This window comes from Phoca vitulina, unplaced genomic scaffold (assembly GCF_004348235.1).
Source record: "Phoca vitulina isolate PV1807 unplaced genomic scaffold, GSC_HSeal_1.0 scaffold8, whole genome shotgun sequence".
NCBI classification, from domain to species: Eukaryota; Metazoa; Chordata; class Mammalia; order Carnivora; family Phocidae; genus Phoca; species Phoca vitulina.
In genome coordinates this window covers 34,826,351-34,847,245 of record NW_022589711.1, presented here as the reverse complement: position 1 = coordinate 34,847,245, position 20,895 = coordinate 34,826,351, and the positions used below count along the sequence as shown (strand labels likewise).

The 20,895-nt window shown below is 38.4% G+C and overlaps 1 protein-coding gene and 1 pseudogene across 3 annotated transcripts in view; both read right to left on the bottom strand.

Annotated features, from left to right (window-relative positions):
- Positions 1-5,191: 5,191 nt before the first annotated feature.
- The window catches only part of CD96 (CD96 molecule), a 100,990-nt gene continuing 85,286 nt past the window's right edge, over positions 5,192-20,895 (bottom strand). For 2 of the 3 annotated variants that reach the window (XM_032406511.1, XM_032406514.1), the window contains exons 11-14: positions 14,504-14,569; positions 13,635-13,724; positions 10,569-10,692; positions 5,192-8,441 (exon numbers count right to left, since the gene is read on the bottom strand). In XM_032406511.1, the coding sequence (XP_032262402.1) occupies positions 8,333-8,441; positions 10,569-10,692; positions 13,635-13,724; positions 14,504-14,569 (389 nt within the window). In that variant the 3' untranslated portion in view covers positions 5,192-8,332. The remainder of the gene's footprint in view (positions 8,442-10,568; positions 10,693-13,634; positions 13,725-14,503; positions 14,570-20,895) is intronic. The other variant, XM_032406515.1, reaches the window with a different exon arrangement.
- Positions 14,479-19,977, bottom strand: LOC116633808 (annotated as a pseudogene).

Genomic DNA, 20,895 nt, shown 5'->3' with positions numbered 1-20,895 from the left:
CCAGTAAAAAGGATCCAGTCTGGAGTTAGATATTTGCAGTTATTTTTCACGTCTTTTTAGCTTCCTTTAATCTGGAATATTTTTAGAGCCTTTCTTTATCTTTAAGACATTTCTTATTTTGTATTTATTCAATGTCACTTTGTGATTGGATTCAGTTTATTTGTTCTCTGCCTGAATACTGCATCGGTGATATTGTGTCCTTCCTGCTATCACATCCGGGCGAGCATGATGTTCACCTATTCCTCACTAGTGATGTTAATTTTGATCACTTGGTCAAGTTGTTGTTCTCCACTACATAATTACTGTGTCTCCCCCCACCGCTTGTCACCAATAAGTATACTTCTGGCAGATACTTAGAGACCATGAAAATGTCCTAATTGTCATCAAAACTTCCTCCTTGATTTAGCATCTGTTGATGAATCCAGCCTGGTCCCATCTTTACTACAATTCCTCCCCCACCTCCCCTTTCTCTTTTTCTCTGTCTCTCCTTACCTATATTTCGAGCACCTATTTCTGGTAAGGACTCATAAATTCCTGCTTTTTTTTTTTTTAAGATATTATTTATTTAATTTTGAGAGAGAGAGAGTGCGTGAGCACAAGCAGGAATGGGGGAGGGGCAGAGGGAGAAGCAGACTCCCCGCCGAGTGGGGAGCCCGATGTGGGACTCATCCAGGACCCCTGGGATCATGACCTGAGCCGAAGGCAGACGTTTAACCGACTTGAGCCACCCACACACCCAAAATTCCTGATTTTTTTCAATGGTTTCTAATTCATTAGTATACTTAATTATATTCGCGCTCAAATTATCCCAGATTTAGCCAGTAGGAGTCCCTTCAAGCTGACTCTCGCATCCTCTAGCAAACCCCAGCATTTTTTTTTTTTTTTTGGAATAAATTCTTATTTCCTGACATAACAAAATACTCCATCTCACGCTATATCTTCTTTGCCCTTAATCAGAGATTTCTTTGAAAAGTTCTGATTCCTTTCAGCAGGGAATTATGTTAATGAGAAGAGCTGACTGTCAGATGTGCTCGTTGCTACTGGGGCATCTTTGCTCTGTGGTCCTTTGAAAAGACGTATCTGGGGAAGACAGGCAGTATATATAGACTTAAAATACAACACATACACACACACAATCAAAATCAACACCACCAATGAGAGACGGTTGGACATCATATTACATAAATTATACGTAATTTTTCTTTCATTTTTACACACAGGTGGCTTATTATATAGTCTTTGTACTTTGCTTTTCCTTCCGAATACTATACTATCTCCTGGAAATCACTCTATACCAGTCAATGGAGATTTTCTTCTTTCCTGACAGCTTAGCTGACAGCTATACGGTTTTCTATTTTGTGTATTTACTATAGTTTATTCAACCAATCTCCTACTTTTGGACATTTAGATGGTTTTCAATTCTTGGCAATTACAAATAATGCTGCCAAGAATATATATATTCTTGCATATATTGCTGGAAATAGAGCTTTAGGGTAAATTCCTGAGGAGAAATTGCTATGTCAAAGGATAATGTAATATGCAGTTTTGTTAGATACTGTCAAATTCCTCTCCATAGTTGTGCCATCTTGCATTCCTTTCAACAACATATGAGAGTACCTGTTTCCCCACAGCCTTGATAACAGAGCATGTTATCCAAGGTTTGAAATTCTTCACAAGTGAATGAGGAAGAAATGATGTCTTAGTGAAGTTTCAATTTGCATTTCTTTTAATATCAATGACTGAATTTTTTTCAAGTGTTTAAGAGTCCGTTTTATATCTTTTTTTGTCAATCATTGGTTCATATCTTTGGCCCGTTTTTAAAGCTTATTTATCCTCAATATTTGTTAAGTTCTTTATCAGTCTTTATCTGTAATATATGTTGTGAATATTTTCACCTAGCTTATCATTTGCCTTTGACTTTGCTATTTTGTCATGCAAACTGCTTTTTATTTTTAGTAGTCAAATGTATCCATCATTGCTTTCATTGTATCTGGACACATACATTTGTTTCTTTTTTTAAAGATTTTACCTATTTATTTGTGTGTGTGAAAGAGAGAAAGAGACAGAGAGAGAGAACACAAGCAGGGGGAGCAGCAGGCAGAGGGAGAAGCAGGTTCCCCACCGAGCAAGGACCCTGAGATCATGACCTGAGCCAAAGGCAGATGCTTAACCGACTGAACCACCCAGGTGTCCCTGGACATATATTTGTAAAGTTACATTTGTAGTAATAGTTACAGTATGTATGTACTATGACTATAGTATATATTATAGCACATGTATATATGTATATGTACCATAGTATATGTATATATATAACTAGTTATAATATCTATACACTACAATAGTGTATATGTATGTACATATATAGAGATATACTTATATATAAATATAAATATGCACACACATATTATGTGTAAACATTTAGTTAAAGAAATATACCATTTTCTCAAGAGTTTTTGTTAGGAATGGGCAATGGATTTTGCCAGAGGCCTCTTAAGCATCTTCATCTTTTAAGATTAATTATATGCTTTTCCTCTGAAGCCCTATTTATATGGTAAATTATATTATGAGATTTTCTGTTATTGAGCCCTTCTCTCATTCTTGGTATACATAATTTTTAGGTAAGGTTTTCAAGTCCCATTACTATGTCTCAGTGCCTTTGTCTCTACTGACCTTGTCTCTGAAACCTTTTGAAAATATTACATTCTGTCTCTGAAATGATACACTCTTCTTTGTTTCTCTTCCTTGCACATACTTTTATTTTCATATGTATTTATTTGTTTAAATGTCTGTCTCTCCCATTAAACTCTACACTCACTGAGGGTATGGAGGGTGTGGTTCTTATTTTTTAGATCAGTTTCTTGAGTGTGGAATGCATAAACCCTAAATGGCTATCCAAAAGAGGTACTCAGGAGCAGTGCTTGTCATACTTTTCTATTAACTAGCCACAGAAATTAAAATCAATTCCTATTAAAATTATGCCAGATTCAGATCTATTAGGCATCAAAGCATGTCCCTTTGAATCAGTGCAACAGCTTTATGTATAAGAAAAATCTGATGCAACTCAATTATCTGTAAGAGTGGAATTATGCTGATCCCAAACCCAATTATCTATAAGAGTGGAATTATGCTGATCCACAAACTAGTGCAAAAATGGTTCTACCATAGATGGAATTCTCCAATCCCTTTTCCTCTTCCCATTCACCATGAACAGATATTTATGCCTTAATGAAAGAAAGTGCAGGATAGAGAGGCTAAGTCTTGTACATGGTTCCCAGGTTATCAGGTTCACCACCAAATCTCTCCTCACAATTCATGTAACTGTTATTTCATCCCCTCCACTCTGCCTTCCCAGCACTTTTGAGTATTTTCTGGTGACAGCTAAAGGGCATTATTACTGTAACCAGTTTTATTTGTCGGTAGGACTTCTTTGGACAGTAAATGGGGAGTTTCTGACAGAACTCAGGGCAAATGTGCACATGTACCTGGCATTTACCAAGGGTTGCTGGATGCAGCCCCTTCCATGTTCTCTCTCTCTCTCTTTTTTTTCTTTTAAAGATTTATTTATTTGAGAGAGAGAGCATGCACAAGCAGGGGGAGCGGCAGAGGGAGAGAAGCAGGCTCCCCGCAGAGCAGGAAGGCCGATGCAGGACTCCATCCCAGGACCCTGGGATCACGACCTGAGCCAAAGGCAGACGCTTAACTTACTGAGCCACCCAGGTGCCCCCATGTTCTTGTCTTTACGTTGCGATCTTGGGTATGTTACTCTTCTCCTTTATTTTCCTCAGTGTGCCACCATATAATCAATCTCACAGAGCCTTTGAGCAGACATGAGGAGTCTGAGTGAGCAGACCAGGCAAAGAATGTAACAGAAGTTAGAAAACTACAGAGATGCCAGTTGGGGAGAAAAATTGTATTCAGTCATTTCAAAAGTGTTCTCTGGCCCTGATCTTACCTAAGGTCATATAGTCTCTTGCTCTCTTTGGTCATGCCTTCCTGGCTGCAGCATGCTGCCTTGTTAGTAATCACAGAATCCTGGAAAAGAAGTCCCTTTGCAGAAGCTGGGAAATAAAATGTCCTGCTCTTACCGTCTCATCTTGTGTTTCTCCTTGGAACATCAGCCCATTTCTGCCAGTTAATGTCTTTTTCTCCCATGGGGGAACTTTCACTCACCATTTCAGCTGTCTCCGCTGGACACTCAAGCTTTGTCTGGTCAACACAGCCATGATTGCTGTTATCAAAAACTCAGGCTCTGTACGTCAGCCCTCAGAGAACAAAGTTTCTGTATTTCTGCAGATTCAATCTTCAAGTTCAAGCCAAAGCCAACTCTCCTAAATCAGTGTGCCAAGAGGGCTGCCTTCAAGAACCTCTGGCTTGCTCAGAGCTTCTGAGACAATGCTCTTTCATTATCTCTGGCCTTGGTCAGATTCTCTAAACTTCTTTTGGCTTCTGATCTTGATTATTCTTTTTTCTTTTCTTAGTCATTTTTTTTTTCACACTTCCTTGGCTATTCTACCTTCAGGGGTCAATTATTTCTACTTTTCTTTGTTTTCTGTCAACAATTTTTAGGCATTAAAAAAATCAATATTTACTTAAATGTACACAAAACATCTCTTGTCTCCCATCCAAGTACTAACCAGGCCCGACCCTGCTTAGCTTCCGAGATCAGACGAGATCGGGCACGTTCAGGGTGGTATGGCGGTAGACAACATCTCTTGTCTATAGTAAGAGGAGACACCAAAACAATTAAATATTATGATATAATGGAGATTTATCACACCACGGACTGGAAATCAGAGATGGATTTCCATCATTTTGGCTCTATCACGTCTGATTATGTGATGTTGGGCAACTCATATTTACATAGTGTCTTAACTCCCTTTTTGTAATAGGACCTCTAATGCCCATCCTGGCAAAATGTTAATGTTTTAAAGACCTATAATGCAAAGTGAATTTGGTCAAGCCAACCATATGTTCTTCAGTTAAAACAAAACTTCCGCCGAATCAAAAAAAAAAAAAGTGACTATTTTTGACAAAGGCACATTTTATCTCTCATTCTGGGCACTTGCATATGATCCAAAATATGCCTACCCCTGGACTTAACTGTATAGTTATTGCTATTGCTGCAACAATGCTGTAGAACAGTTACACAATTTCAGCAGCATACAATAATATTTAATTCATGCACCTCTGAGGCAGGCTAGAGTTGGTTGGTCTAGACTGGGCTTGGCTTGGGTGGTTCTGCTTTGCTCTATGGGTCTCTCATCTTCTTGGAGCTGGCAGGCTAGCCTGAAAATGTTCTTCTCATGGTAATGGCAGAGAACCAGAGTGAGTCCAATCATACAAGCACCTTTCAAGCCTTGGCTTAGTCATGCCTATGATATTCCGTTGTCCAAAACAAATCACATGGCCAAGCCCAAAGTCAAGGGGTGCTCATGGTGAAGGTGGATAAGGAAGAGGATGTTTCTGAACAATAATGTCATCTAACACACTGTGCTTTGGAAATAAGTGATGAAAATGCTTACACATGGCTTCTTCTCAGTAAAAACGAGGGCAGTGATGAAGACATCCAGAAACCTCCGGGATTAGAGTCTAGTGTTGCTATTTCTTATGTGGGACAGAACTACATCCACCTCTGGGGAGAGGAGTTGCTGGTTTAAGATAGGTTCTATGGACTTACTTACACACAATTTTGAGGTGCAGGAGAAATGGTCATTTTAGTCAAATGAGGGAGATCAAAATCACAGCACTGCCTGAAAAGCAGATCTGTGAAAAATTCCCTCTGAACCACTGCATGAATATCCCTCCACGGGTAAGCAGCTGTTCCCTGTATTCACATTAGAGATGACTTTGCAAATGCTGACCAGAACTTATTTTTAAGACAAAACTGGGTCACTTCAAAGAGGAACTGATATAAAAACACCATGATGTCAAAGGATAGACTGAAAAATGACATGGACTTGTGTTATACTGTAAAACTGTCCATCCCTTTACTGAAACCATCTCAACGTGCTCCAACTCTGCTACTTTTACCCTAATACCTCTACTTGTATTCATGTCTCCTAATGAAGCAGTAAAATAAAGCCACAATGAACTGAACACAAATTACTGATGATTAAGTTGTATTAAATAAAAATAACTACATATGAAGCAACAGTCATATATATATGAAGTTAGTCTTATTTATTTCTTGAGAATTAATGAGGAATCGAGGGTAATTAAGGCAGACAAACATTATTTTTCCATTCATTGGGCTGTATTAGTTATCTATTGCTGTTGTAACATATTATACCTAAAGACAGTGGTGTTAAATAATAAGTATTTGTTATCCCACACAGTGTCTGTGGGTCAGGAATTCAGAAGAGGTTAGCTGAGTGGTTCTGGCTCTCATGAGGTCCCAGTCAAAAGATCAACTGAGGTTGCAGTTAAGTAAAGACTTGAGTGGAGACTGGAGGACATGCTTCCAAGATGGCTCGCTCATATGGCTGGCTAGTTGATACTTGTCGTTAGCAAGAGGCTTCAGTTCCTTGACAGGTGGCCCTCCAAATAGGGCTGCTTGAGTGTCCTCACATCATGGGAAAGAGATTCTTCCAGAGAGAGTGATCAAAGAGAGATCAAGGCAGAAGCTACCATGTATCTTGTGACCTAGCCTTGGAAGTCACACTCTGGTGACTTCTGCTTATCTTATTGGTTATACTGGGCCTGCAACTGGTACTCACAAGACTGTACAAGTGCATGGCCCTGGATTTGAATATCTCCTTAAATTTTATACCCTAGGTGTCTTCCTTGCCTTACCCTAGTCCTGGCCAGCTATATATAAGTCAGTTGCATTCACTATCAGAGGGGACTATGTAAGAGGCAAGAATCATGACGGACACATTAGAGGCTGGTCACCACAAGAAATAAGTACCTAACCGAGATTCTGATTAATGAGAAGGGACCTCCACTGGTTTCAGCAGTTCTCAACTTTGGCTGAACTCTCGAATCACCTGGAAGTGCTGATGCCTGGGCCTCACTCCACAGGGATTCTGATTTCATTGTTCTGGAGTGGGACAGTCCTGATGTTCAAAAAAACTCAAAAAACTCTCCAAATTATTCACACATGTGGTCAGGGATAAGTACACTGCAAATGAATAAATGTTCCTTTTGAGACTAAAGCCGGTACAGCATTTGCCTGTCATAGCTGACAGCAACATCTGTTGCTCCTTCCTCGGGCAGGGGTGTTTAGGTGGTTCAGAGGAACAAGGAGCATCAGTAATTTATTCACTTAGGAACTCTCGTTGAATACAGAACAGGTTTGGCTAGCTAGCTTTTGTCTCTATTACCTATACATTCTGTTTGAACTATTTTTGTAAAAGATTGGTAGGAGCAGGATTAATTCATCAATGCTAGAATGATTTGAGCCTGTATTTATTTCAAGACAGATAAAAACATGCAGATTGGATGAACAGGAGAGTGCCCAGATGAAAAAGAGAATAATAGGAATTACAGGAGTTGGATTGGGGCTAGGTTGCCTGTTTATTCATGTAACAGTTTGGTAATAGTTTGATGTACCCATGTGCACACACACACACACTCACACACACACAGAGGTAAAGCTGAGGATGAGACCACTCTTAGTTCATATCATTTAGAGGCCAATGAAATATTACCTATGTCTACTAGGCTACTTGGTTGTTGGCTAGTTTTCCCTTTGACCCCTCCTCATTCCATGGGGCAGGATGCTGGGCAGAACATGGTGGGAGGAAGGGGGACTGGGACTGGTGTCTTGTGCAAGGTATTAGGATTTTCTCTAGTGAAAATAAGCAAAATATTTTCAGTACAAAGACTACTTGCACTTATTTGGAACTCTTGCTAGAACTTTCACATTTTCTTCTTTTTGTAATTTTCCTAGGGAATGCAACAAACCTCAGAGATGATCATACTTTTGGCAAATAGTTTAGAATGTTAGCAGATGCCCAAATAGAAGAGGATCTGGCACGGACATATGCTTGAAACCACTGTCGTCACCTCAGTCAGAGAACTAAAGTGAAAAATAAAAACACTGCAAGTACTTTTTAATAACAGCAGCCTAATTTGCACTTTCTACATAAGCGAGAACATTCCTACAGATCGCATTGGGTATGAGCATGACTTCGTCTCTCATTCTTGCTCAATTTCAGGCACGTGCAGATGAAAGAGGCTGAGTTGCTGGGAAAACAGGTCATTCACTTCTGACATCCATTGCAGCTGCAGTACAGGCTTGGCTAGAGGGCAATTATATTAATAAAGCACAATATCCACCTTCTCACAGGATTCTAGCAGAATTCTATACGGCAAAGTCTCAAGGGGGCTAGAGTGTCTCCATCTCATGACAAGGCAGATCACTTCCAATGGACTCTTGAATGCAAGTGTACTTGATGGGAGGTGGAGGTGGCTTGAAAGGTGGGGGTCTTTCCATGCTAGGAACAAAACATTGCTCTTTCAATGCTAAGAATGTGAGGCGGTGATTCAAGGAAACAGGAAAGTAGGAAACAGAGAAAGAGACATGCCCACCAGTCCCCTCAGAATTTTTCCGTCTGCTTATTAGCTGTGTTATGATAATATCATTAATTAATATTTATATGGTATTTTATAGTTTGCAAAGCATTTTTATCATAACATTATTTAATTTGTATCTAGGGATTGGACATTATTGTCACCATTCTATAGATAATACTGAGGCTCAGAGGTCTTCAGCAACTTGCCAAAGAGAACCAGACCAGCAATTCTGGTCTTTTAACCAGAACCCATATTCTCCATGGAAACTGCCTCCTAATAGAAGAAGCGTTCCTCTTATGTGGGTTAAAACACTCCTCCAGAGACAAAATTTTTAAATTCTGGGACTAAAGACTGAAGGTTTTCAAATAATCCCTTTGCCAACTTTACCCCCAGCCTTCACCCACACATTTACTGTATACTGTGAGGATAGGGTTGAGGTGGGAAGAAAAGCTCTTCTAGATCCTTGAATTGGTTGATACTGGATGGTTAATGCAGGAATCCCTTACATTTGAATCAGCGAACATTCTTAAAATCATCTTTATATAAAGTACTGTTCTACGTTAGCGCAACTCATCTCTTTGTCTGAAATGCATCAGGCATACATGTGAGTTTGGGATTTAGCTGTACGAATATTCCAGCTCTCTTGATATCAAGACGCCAGAAATTCATCTGTGAGCAGATTTCTGTCCTTGACTCAAACATCTCCACCCCTTGTTGGTAAATCCATAGCACCTTAATTTCTCCAGAGAGATAGAGATGGACATGGACATGGAGAAGGACACACACACACACACACACAGAGAGAGATTCTCATCTCTATATAACACAAACATTTGAATACAGAATTAAAAAAATCAATTCAAAATTTCAGATTCCCATTTTCTCATTTTAATAAAAATATCTAATGCCTATTACCTGTTTTTTTCTGATGCCTCGATGCAGACAATATATTTCAACAGGTAGATAAAATTCTAAGAAATTTGCACTTCTGTTTTTTCAGGGAAATTATGAAGTCCTCCAGGTCATATGGTAGCTGAAGTGTAGTCCTTGGACGAGAGTCCAGAATTTCAGACTACCGCTTTAGCGTGTGTTTTTTCTTTTTTTAAGATTTTATTTATTTGACAGAGAGAGCACAAGCAGAGGGAGAGAGAGGGAGAAGCAGGCTCCCTGCTGGGCAAGGAGCCCGATGTGGGACTCAATCCCAGGACCCTGGGAACATGACCCGGGCCGAAGGCAGCCGCTTAACCGACTGAGCCCCCCAGGCGTCCCTAGTGTTTTGTTTTTCACCATGAACACTCGCTGCACAGTGGTTATAGAGTCTTTGAGGACAGTCTAAGTCGAAGGTACTGCACAGTGGTCACTGGCATCTTAGAGAGCAGCAGCAGAAGGAGTGGAAGAGTAGCTCTGTATGCTGTAGGGGTCTCCTCTAGTCATGGTCTACTCTGGATCCAAAATAGCCAAGTCAGAAAAGCGAGGCTTAATCTGACAAGTCATTTCAGATTGCGGAGTGGAGGGAAAAGAATTTTGGAATATATTTCAATATGACAAAGGAGGGGTAACCCACTGTTGACTTTCTTTTGTCCTCGGGGAAAAAGGAAAAGGCTGGTAAAAGCCCATTCTGCTGAAAAGCAGCTGGAGTTTCTTAAAATTACCTTTCTCACTCCATTTCACACTTGAGAATCTGGGCCCAGGTGGGCCCAGGCAGTTCAGAGATGCATGAACATGAAAAAGTAAGGAAGATTAAAAGAAAAATCAGTTTTAGTGTTTGAGGTGAGGCAAGGCTCAGTTCTCATTTCATGCCCACTGACTTGTTCCATCTGACGAATGTCAGAGACCGAACAGGCAGAGGGGGACACTGAGTCAGAGGTTGCGCAACTCATCCCAGCTGGGTGGTGCTGGGCAAGCTGTGGAGCTTCTCTGAGCTTCTCTGAGCACCTTTTCCTCAGTTCTATATGAGAACTCCATATAGGAGTGATATTTAAAGTGCTGAGTGAATGTGTTGTACTGAAAAAGTGTCTCTGTTCCTGCAGATTCAGGATTATACTCACATTTCCTTCTGGTATTGACACCATTTTCTCACTGCAAGACCAAACAATGCTATGCAGAAAGAGAGCAAAGCTGCTACAATCACCGGCCAGGACATTCCATCTTTAGGTTTATTGGCCACAATACCTGCAAAGGGCATAAAGAGAGATGAACTTTAATGCCAAACTTTGGCAATTAGAAAGCAGGATGAATTGAACTATCTCTCTTACCTGTTTTCTCCACGGGCCATCACTGACCACAGTCATGCTCTGGGATCATATCTATGCCTCGTTCTCACTTCTGTTTTTGCATGTCTGCAGTTACTTTTTATGTGAATGTCTTTCTTGTTAGAATGTTCCAGAATGAATCTTTTTTTTTTTTTCTTTCATTTTCCCAAGGTCCTGGACAATCCCTGGCACATGATGGCCAATGAAATGTCATTTGTAAGGATGAATAAATAAAAGGAGTAAGCTCTAAATCTGTATTCCAAATTTACTCCAGTAAAGGAAACTTTATGTGAAATAATGGCCTAGCTTTGATTCTCTTATTCTTTAAGAAGCCATTAAATGCTTTATGGAATATTAGTGTATTAGGGGGAGGAAGAAAGAGTAAAAAGCATTATAATACTATAACATTCCAGTGCCCTGAAAATCCCAAACTGAAAAGTCCTGGCTACTACGTGTCAAGTTGTAGTGCTCAAAAGATCATCATCCAAGACTTTTCATTTGGATGTCATTCGAGGAATGATATCCAGAATAGAGATTTTCTAATCCTTTCTACCACCTCCCCTTTTTTCTTTCTTTCCCCTTTTACACATTTCAGCAATAGAAAGGAGAGAAGTGACAAAAGGGGTAAAACTGAAACCAGTTATTTTGCTCTTTCTATGGTCTGCAAAGGGAGGAAGTCAAAAGTAAAGGGCTGGGAGAAATTATATTGGTGGGTGATAAATGGACTGATTTTTCTTACCCCTTCTGATTATATCCACACTCAATTCATTCATTGCATTTCTAGCATTTGTACACCAAGTCAAACTGTGTGAATCAAAGACTTTCAATTATTGTTGATTTTAGACCAGAGGCCATGTAAATATCATATTCTGGACTGTTTTACCTTTTTTCTAACATGAAGGAAGAATTAAGAAAATTCTCTTAGGAAATAAGGTTGTCAAATTCTACTGCAGGGAATAAAAGGGAATGTTTATAATTACATAGTTACTTAATATTTTCCTTTTTAAAAGGACTGACTTCAGATGCCAGCTATCCATATTAGAGGCAATAACTTTTAATAGTTAATTATGTATCTCACTGGAATTTTCTATGCATATATAAACATATATATGTATCATGAATATATATCTTTTTTTTCTTAGGAATGAGGGCAATACATATTGTTCTGTCCCTTGCGTCTTTCTTTTTTTAAAAATGCTCTTGGAATACTTTCCACGAAAGTGCATAGAGATTTACCTTCTTTGATTAAATGAGTGGATAGTTCCCCAATGCATAGATGTATCATGGTTTATTTAATTGGTCTCTTAATGTTCGAGGGTTAAATTGTTTCAGGCTTTTGTTATTTCTAACAACACCCCAGTGAAATTCCTTATACATTATGGATAGATCTTTAGCTCTTCAGATTATTTAGATCATTTGGGCAAAAAGTCCATTTTGTATCAGAATTATCTGGATTGATTTTCTAGATTGTGAACTGTTTGTAGGTGGAGACTGGGTTTTTATTTTCTTTTATTGCCTCATATTTATTATAGTGCTTTTTATAAAGCAAAGTCTCAAAATCCATAGGCCAAAAAAAGTAGATTCAAAATATTAGTTACCAAATCTTTTCTATATTTAGCATAGGTTGGACTGCAGCAATATGATGTTGTTATGTTTATAACACATATCCAGACACTTGGGGTCTTTCTGATGCTCACCCAACATCAGCCTAGTCTAAGCAGATGCTGAGTACTCTGGAAGCCCACGTAGTCCTATAATACATACCTATATGCTATGTTGTATGTGCAGGTGACTAGTTCACACTAGTTCATGGTAGTAGTGGAACTGTGAAAGACTAGAGTATCATGATCATAAAAGAAACAATCATACAGATGGTCAACCCAAGCTACACAAAGTTCTGTTTCAGTCAAGTCAAAATTTACTAGGCTCTACACTGGTAACATGGTGGGATATAACATTTTACCCCTAAAGTTTCAGAGAAATAAAAGAACAAAAGGTTTTAAATGGGTTTTACATCAATGCTTAATATTTTTCTCCCTACCACATATAGAAAATGAGACCACTGACTTCAGGAATATCCTAGTGGAGAAGCAGAGCTCCAATCTTGTCCCTTCTCTGAACTAGGCAGTTTTTTAAGGTACCAATATCTGAAAGGCATTGGTAGAACTTCAGTTTGTTCTACTGGCATGTTGTATGCAGGATGATGCTCCAAAGATCTGAGGACTAGATGACCTTCGATATAGAATAAGCTGAGTATTCAAGTGGAGTGTTCACCAGTCAAGAGAACACCCACTGAGGTGAAAGAGTTGATTATGTCTCTGAACTTACAATCAAGACCTGGGTTGGGAGGGTCTTGACCTCTTATGATATAAAACAAGAAATTATATTCATTATTGACAAAATTTTATTAGTTTAATTATGGAAATACTCTTTGTTCCAACAATCTTTCTTGTCTCAGATATATTTTCATAGGATAGAATGTTTCTCACTACTTTTCACCTGGCTAATTTTTATTCATTTTTCAGATTTTAACTTAAGTAGATCCTTAGAGGCTCCTTTCCTGTTGCCAGTTAAAATTAGATCTTTCTGTTACATTCTGACAATCCCTTATACTATATCATAGTATCTGTCACAAATAAGTTTAATTATATGATTACTTACTTATGTATATTATCTTCAATAGATTATAATCTTCAGAAGGCCTGTGTTTTCAAGGTCTCTTCTGTATACAAGACAAGGAAGATCTACTTCTTTCACAGTGTATACCCAACAACTGGTACAGTGTCTGGCAAATGGTAGGTACTCAACAAATATTCGTTGAGTGAATAAAACACAAAATTTAGAAAAAAGTAAATGACTCACCAGTGATACGGATGTGAATATTTTTTGTCGATCCATTGGCAGTTGTGGGAACCTCTGAAAATGTTCTGGTTGTGCTGGTGAAGACATCACCTAGGGATACACAGGGGATATGGGAACTGATCCTAACAGCCATCTCAAACCAATGAAGTGCTGTAAAATCATGATTGGATTTCACTTGCTATTAGGAAGAGCTCAATTTTAATGGCCTAAATGCTCCTACAGTACTACGTATACAGTTTACTAAGGACCAATTTACAGCAAGGCTTGGACCTTAGAATCTAATAACTACCAAAGAAGTGAAACTCTCTATTGGTTTAAAGAAGAAAAGAGAAGCTGTACAGCACACATAACAAAACAATATCTGCTAAAGAATCCCCATGAGAAATTTAAGTGGTTATGGGAAAATGTCTTATGTTGGAGCCACAGAAAAATGGGCCCTTTCTTATTCTCCCAGGGTATCAGAGATTCAGACAATCAAATGCCAATTCTCCCACTATAATGTGTTTGATAAGGTCAATAAAACTTCCTTTGCAACATTTTGGTAGACAAATCCGTGTTGACAAATCATCTCAATTTCTAATGAAAATGCAATTTTAATGGATTTAATTAGCCAAGAAATGCTATTTTGTAGATTTCATTTTGAAATAAAATAGAGGAAAAAAAATCTAGGACTTGGTCTCTGACTAGCTTCTTTGAGTGACTGTGGCTGGGAAAAATTTTGGTTTTATTTATTACCATTTTCATCATCAAGGTGCACTTTTCAATACCTATCTGAGATCGGTTTCTTACCAGTTCTTGTTTTTCCACCTTTGCCCAAATAAAGCAGACCACTATCTTTCCTGACCCTAAATCTTCCCCCAAGTACTCACCATGAATTGTTGAGCTTGCACCTGAAGGGGATGAACTATATGTTTCACTGGGCATCCATGAAGCTGCTAAAGAAGATATTGGAAGAGTCAACCTGTATAAGACTAGTTATTTTATTGTCTCTTCTTGACTTTTAATTGAATCTAATAATTTATAGTAAAATAATAAAATGAAAAAAAGGTTATTAATGAATATGTAAAGCAAAATCACTGAACTATTCTCCTGCACACATTAGAATGTCCCAAAATAAAGTGGGAGTTGAGGGAAAACTTGTGATCCTGATGTCTCAAATAGGGGAGGTTTTGATTATAGCCACTTAGAAGCAGGAAGAAGAAATGGAAGCAAAACACTAGGAGAGGTTTCTCTAGCCACAGAGCATGTGTTGTGACTATTCTCGTGTCCATCCAATATATGGGAGAGAATGAAAGCCCAGGTGTGTTATGGTGGCCTTTAGTCAAGCAAAGGTGCCAAAAGGACTCTGAAGACCTTGGTAGAACATGCATGAGGGAACAAAACAGTTTGTAATTGTGCATAAGCTGATATTTTTGTTTGGCTATGACAACTGAACTGTGTCAACAGTGAATTTTCAGACCCCTCTAGTCATAGGCCTCGCTAGCTGCTGTGCTGAGTTGTCTTGATGGATTCAGAAGCAAACCTTCCCCTTGAGTGGATGGCAGCAAACTCAGGCAGTACCTATAGCTTTTGGAGTAGATCTATCAACTGATTTTGTTTAGTTCCCCATCTCTGGCAAGAAAGTTCCACTTCTTGGCAGGCTCTGCATTTCTGTATTTGATAACAGGCCTATAATGCAGTGTAAAGTAAAATAGCTATAGTTACACGTAGTTGCGATCAGTAGAAAAAGATTATGCTCATTTATTTAAAACATTAGCATGTATGATTTTCCAAGTTAAGTGCTTTCTTGTGTGTCAAGACCAAAACAAATAAGCAAAACCAAACCATACCAAAACAAACATTGAAAAAACCCCCCAAAACCAAAAACCCTTAGTCCTCCCCTTTTCTTGGTTTCTCCCTAGATGCCAATGGCAGTTGCCGCTGTAGACATTATCAGGCCCTTCAGGAGAGGTATAACTTCATGCTTTCCAGGGACTGCTTACAGTACAGTCTGCCATAGCCAGCTGACTTGGGGTCACCCCAGAGGTAAGGGCAGTTTTATACACAGCTATTTTGAATTTGACTAGGTCAGGGAGATGTTCTTATTTTCAGTATAATTATCTGACCCTGAACATGTGGTCTTCACTACTTTTTGTTGGTGCTGTTCTAGACAGAATACCAAGGTCAATAGATGATGGACTGAGTGTTTCAAAAGCCCATTTTTAAAGGCTAAGCCTTAATGGTGGAGATTTGACTAACAAAGAACAACAACTAATTAAAAAGAAATTGGGACTAGGCCTGGATTTAGGTAAAATTATGAAGAACCTTACAAGATATTTTGCCCAACATGGTGCCTCCTTTACTTGTTACTTTTAGGGCTTGATACCTTTATTTTTTATCTTTTCAAAGTCTGTTTGCAAGAAAGGATGTGGTAAATTAATTTATGCTAAGATATAAATAGTTGAACAAGTGCTATCCCTTTGAGGTAAGTGGGTATTTAATTTTTTCCATTTCATATTTATCTCATCAGCAAGTAAATACAGAACATTGTTCTTAAGATTTTATTTTTAAATAGTCTCTACACCCAACATGGGGCTCCATCTTACAACCCCAAGATCAAGCATTACCTGCTCTACTGACTGAGCCAGCCAGGTGCCCGAATACAGAACATTTTGTAATGGTCAGTTACATGTGGGTACCCACAGTTTTTTCACCAAATATAGAATGCCAATCTTTTCTGCTCAATATTAAGTTTCCTCAGGCAAAATAACCAAGCATAGCACAATTTCAGGAGATGGTGATACCATCAGCATGATCCATCCAAATTACAAAATTGGCAGTATTTAAAATTATGCAAATTCGTTGACCACTTTTTAAATCTTCCTTTTTACACTTCTACTCCTCAGAAAATGTGTGATAAAATTAAGCTACAGAATCCACTTTGGAAAAGCAGGGAGTTATTTTTCTAGTTTTGATTTTAAGATTTGTTTTTTAATCTGTTAAAAAATATAATGGGAGTGTGTTGATAGAGGTGAAGAAAAAGGAGGTTCCAGTTGATGGATTCAACATGTCTGAAAATACTTAAGTAACATAAAGAAAAAACTTCAAGAGGGAGAATGTATTATACCTGAGCCTTTCAGCAAGATGAAGAGATGAGCAATTCTTGTATCAATTGCCCCCACAGGAAAGAGGTCTTCCTGAAGAATCCTCAGTAAGATAGAGTTGGCTACTTCTAAAGATTCATCTTTCACTAACATAATACTTTTCTAAAAGCTTATCCACTCTATCATTTAGATATCCAATTTTCAGAATGTGCTCCACACTGGCTATTCGATCTGCCATTCTTAAGTTTCCTTGAGAGTCTCTCAGCAGAATTATGTTTTTATGTCTTTTAATTGATTGAAATATTTTGTGTTCTTTATACTACCATTCTGTTTGTTAAATACATTAGTTATTTTTCCTTTAAATCTTTTGAGACTCCATTTTCATCAAAATCCATGAATAAACATTACTTTGACATTTGGATGATAAACACCAGCTTGATGGATAACCTTCTTGAGTACATCACCATTATCAGCTGAAAATACGAACACAAGGATGCTGTGTTGCCGGAGTTTCTCAAATAAATTTTTATATCCTTCCTGGAGCATAATACTGGATTCTTCAATTTATTTAAATTTATCATTGGATGAAGCTTATTCAACAAGGAAACTATGTGCTTTAGCATGTCTTTATACCATAATGGGATATTTCATCCTATGGTAAAAACAGAATCAATTTTCACAACATGCAAAAACTTTCTTGACATTCTTTTGTAACCATTTTACAGTGGGCAATACTATTATGACATGTTGGGCATCTTTTCCCTTTGTAGGAAAATGTACTTAGTGTCATATCAAAATCCATGGTTATCTGAAGTTTGATAGCTCCTTTTTTGATCAAACTACAGATAATTTCTGTTACTTTTACAGGGCAAGCTGATGCAAGCTGAACTTTTCTGGAATTTGGACATCATCTTTACATGTAAATTTACTGAGACTTGTCTCAGTTATCCAATCTTTCTTAAGACATTCTGAGTTCTTCTGTTCTTGGTTTTGTCCTGGAATGATGGCATGGGTGGCAAGCAATATTCAGAGATGCAGGACCTGGGTACAGGAATCTCAATGATCTTGGTTTTCTGCCCCATCCTCCTCTTCAGGGTGAATATGTACTGGGCCAGCACCACCCCTTACACCAGGATGCACATGCTGACACCAGCTACCCTGTTTATTCTTGCCATGACCACTTCATCTATAGATGGGACCCTCATACTCTTCCTGACCATGGAAAAAAGATGACACTCATGATCTTTGGAAATGCAGGGCTTGTGTGGTAGCTGTGGAGAGACTCATGAAACCCCCAGAACTTGGTGTTTTAACAGACAATAGAAAATAAAATCGGAGAAAGAAATCTTGAATTTGTGGTTGACCTAATCAGGAACCAGGTAACAGAATTGGAGAACAGTGTTTTAGAGAAGAGGAAAGTAGAATGAGAAGTGATCTGAGACATATAAGATTTTAGAACTTGAGGGCAAGAGTGGTGAGTTTAGAGACTCAGCATCGCAGCCAACAGGGAGCAGCAGGGCTTCGGGGATTATCCTATAGCCTGAAAGAAGAGCAGGGCCCAACATTGCTGTAGGTTCTGGCATTGCTATGTCCCTGTAATTGACTCTCAACCCCTCAACTCCAGCCTCTCCATCCCTTCTGCCTATGGAAAGTAGAAGGGGTTGCTATGAAATTATTAGGCACAGCTACCAAGGGCCTGAGAAGAACCAACCAGGACCAGGGACAGGGTAAACAATGGAATTGCAAGATTTACAAAGAAGAGTAGATAAATTTTGAAGAATAAGGAATGTATGGTCAAAGAACAAAATAAAGACGCTATGTGAGGTCTTTAAGATGTACTCTGAGGCCCAGGTGTGTGTGTGTGTGTGTGTGTGTGAGTGTGTGTGTGTGTGCGTGCGCACATGCGTGCGAGTGTGCACATGCGTGCGAGTGTGCACGCATGCATGGACACATGTGGTGAGGTAATGATACGCTTGCTGATTTTGGTAATGGGGCAAATTGGAGGCAAAGGAGCCTATGGAGACCCATATCATTTTTCTGCTTGTCTAACTTAGCCAGAGTGACTGATTTCAGTGTGGCTTTAGGCTCCACTGGACCAGATGGATGGCAGGGAAAAACAGAAAGAAAAAAGTAATTAAGCTTCACTTTTCTGTTCCATGGCCTGATCACCTGAGTGTCAGGATGAAAATATCCCAGGATGTTATTAACCTTATATACTTGGGTTATTTAGATGGTCAGATTTGATATCCCCATTTCATAGGTGGTTAAAGTAAAATATGCATTTCTGTTCCAGGCTGTTGGAAACTTGGAAGCTGAACTAGGATTAGATGCTAATATTCTAAAGTTGATAAAATGACAACAAAAGAATATATTAAAACACATACTTATAAATTTAGTGTAAATGCAATGCACCCAGAATCTTCTAGTGACATCCAAATATATGTAAGCTACACAAAATGCGTGTATAAGCAAATATCCCATTAGAATGTGCTCACAAATTGCAAGAGCTTTAGAAACACTGCTAGTGGGTTTATTTCACCAGAAATCCATCCATTATCATTCTTTTTCTGCCTGTGAACATTTCATAAATCTATTGAAATAAACATACTGGAAGGAAAAAAAATCCCATTACCAATGCCTGTCACGAATCTTGCCAAATGCATCATCTAATATTGGATGTCACAATACAGTCCAATCCAACGAGTAGAAACACGTTTCACAAATAGTTTGGGAGTGAGCAATCAATATTAACTTGTTGGATCCTAATGTGTTTTTGTGAATGATTATAAATAGAGCAACTTCCTGCAGGGAATTTTTTTCTCTAAGCTTACGGATAAAAAATGGCAACTAGTAAACAACATATTCTTATTTGCATAAGTAAGAATGTGAGTTTTCACAGCGAGGAAAATTTTGTTTGTTGGGTTTTAGAGTCCCTTCCTAGATTTCACAATTTCTAAGGCTATTTCATGGTAAGAATGATAAAGAGATGTCTGAGGATAAATGAAGCTTTCAAGTGGGGTAGGGCAGAAGATATGAGGAATTGCAGTAGTTCATTTCATTATGAAATCTACTAAAACGACCAAGAATATACTTGTGTAAATTATAAAGCACTTTCATGCAAGACCTTTCAGTTTTCCAATTTCTGGGGCAGAAAATATTTTGGGTGGCCTCTATGCTTCATAATGATATGATGCATGGAATGAACAGGATTTCTTTTTTATTCTGGGCACACATAATATTGTAATAACAATTTAAATAAAGCAAACAAAAAGTTCAAAAATTCCATTTATGCAGATCATTTCTTTTCACTGTGTATGTTTGTGTGTGTTTTCTTCCTTGTCCTTGTCCATATGTACACATATTCTTTCAATTGTTCAAGAAATATTTGCTGAGCACCTCTTGTATGCCTGCCACTGCTACAGACATTATGATTACTACAGTGAGCAAGACAGGAAAAGTTTTACGTCCCTGTTATTGTGTATCTTACATCTCAGCATAATTTCAACAAAAAACTCAAATAAATAAAATAAAGAAAATCATCAGACACCAAGTATTATGCTGAGATTGAAAATATGGGATAATTTATATGTAATCATAGCATAAATTTAAATTGGAATTCAGGGATGCCTGGGTGGCTCAGTCGGTTAAGCGTCTGTCTTCCGCTCAGGTCATGATCCCAGGGCCCTGGGATGGAGCCCCATGTCAGGCTCCCCGCTCATCGGGAAGTCTGCTTGTCCCTCTCCCCCTTGCTCATGCTCTCTCTCTCTCACTATCTCTCTTTCTCTCTCAAATAAATAAATAAAATCTTTTAAAAAAATAAATAAATTGGAGTTCAGCTTTATCCTATAGTATTGTCTAATAATCTTTTATTTTTTATTTTTTTAAAGATTTTATTTATTCATTTATTTGAGATAGAGAGAGGTGGGAGGAGCAGAGGGAAAGGGATAAGCAGACTCCACACTGGTCATGGAGCCCAACACAGGGTTGGATCTCACAACCCTGAGATTATGACCTGAGCCGAAATCAAGAGTTGGAAGCTTAACTGACTGAGCCACCCAGGAGCCCCTCCAAAAATCTTTTATCACCATTGCTACAGAATTTCCCTCTACAACCAACAAGTATTGATTCATTTATCCATTCAACAATATTTGTTGAGCACCAACTATATGCCAGGCATT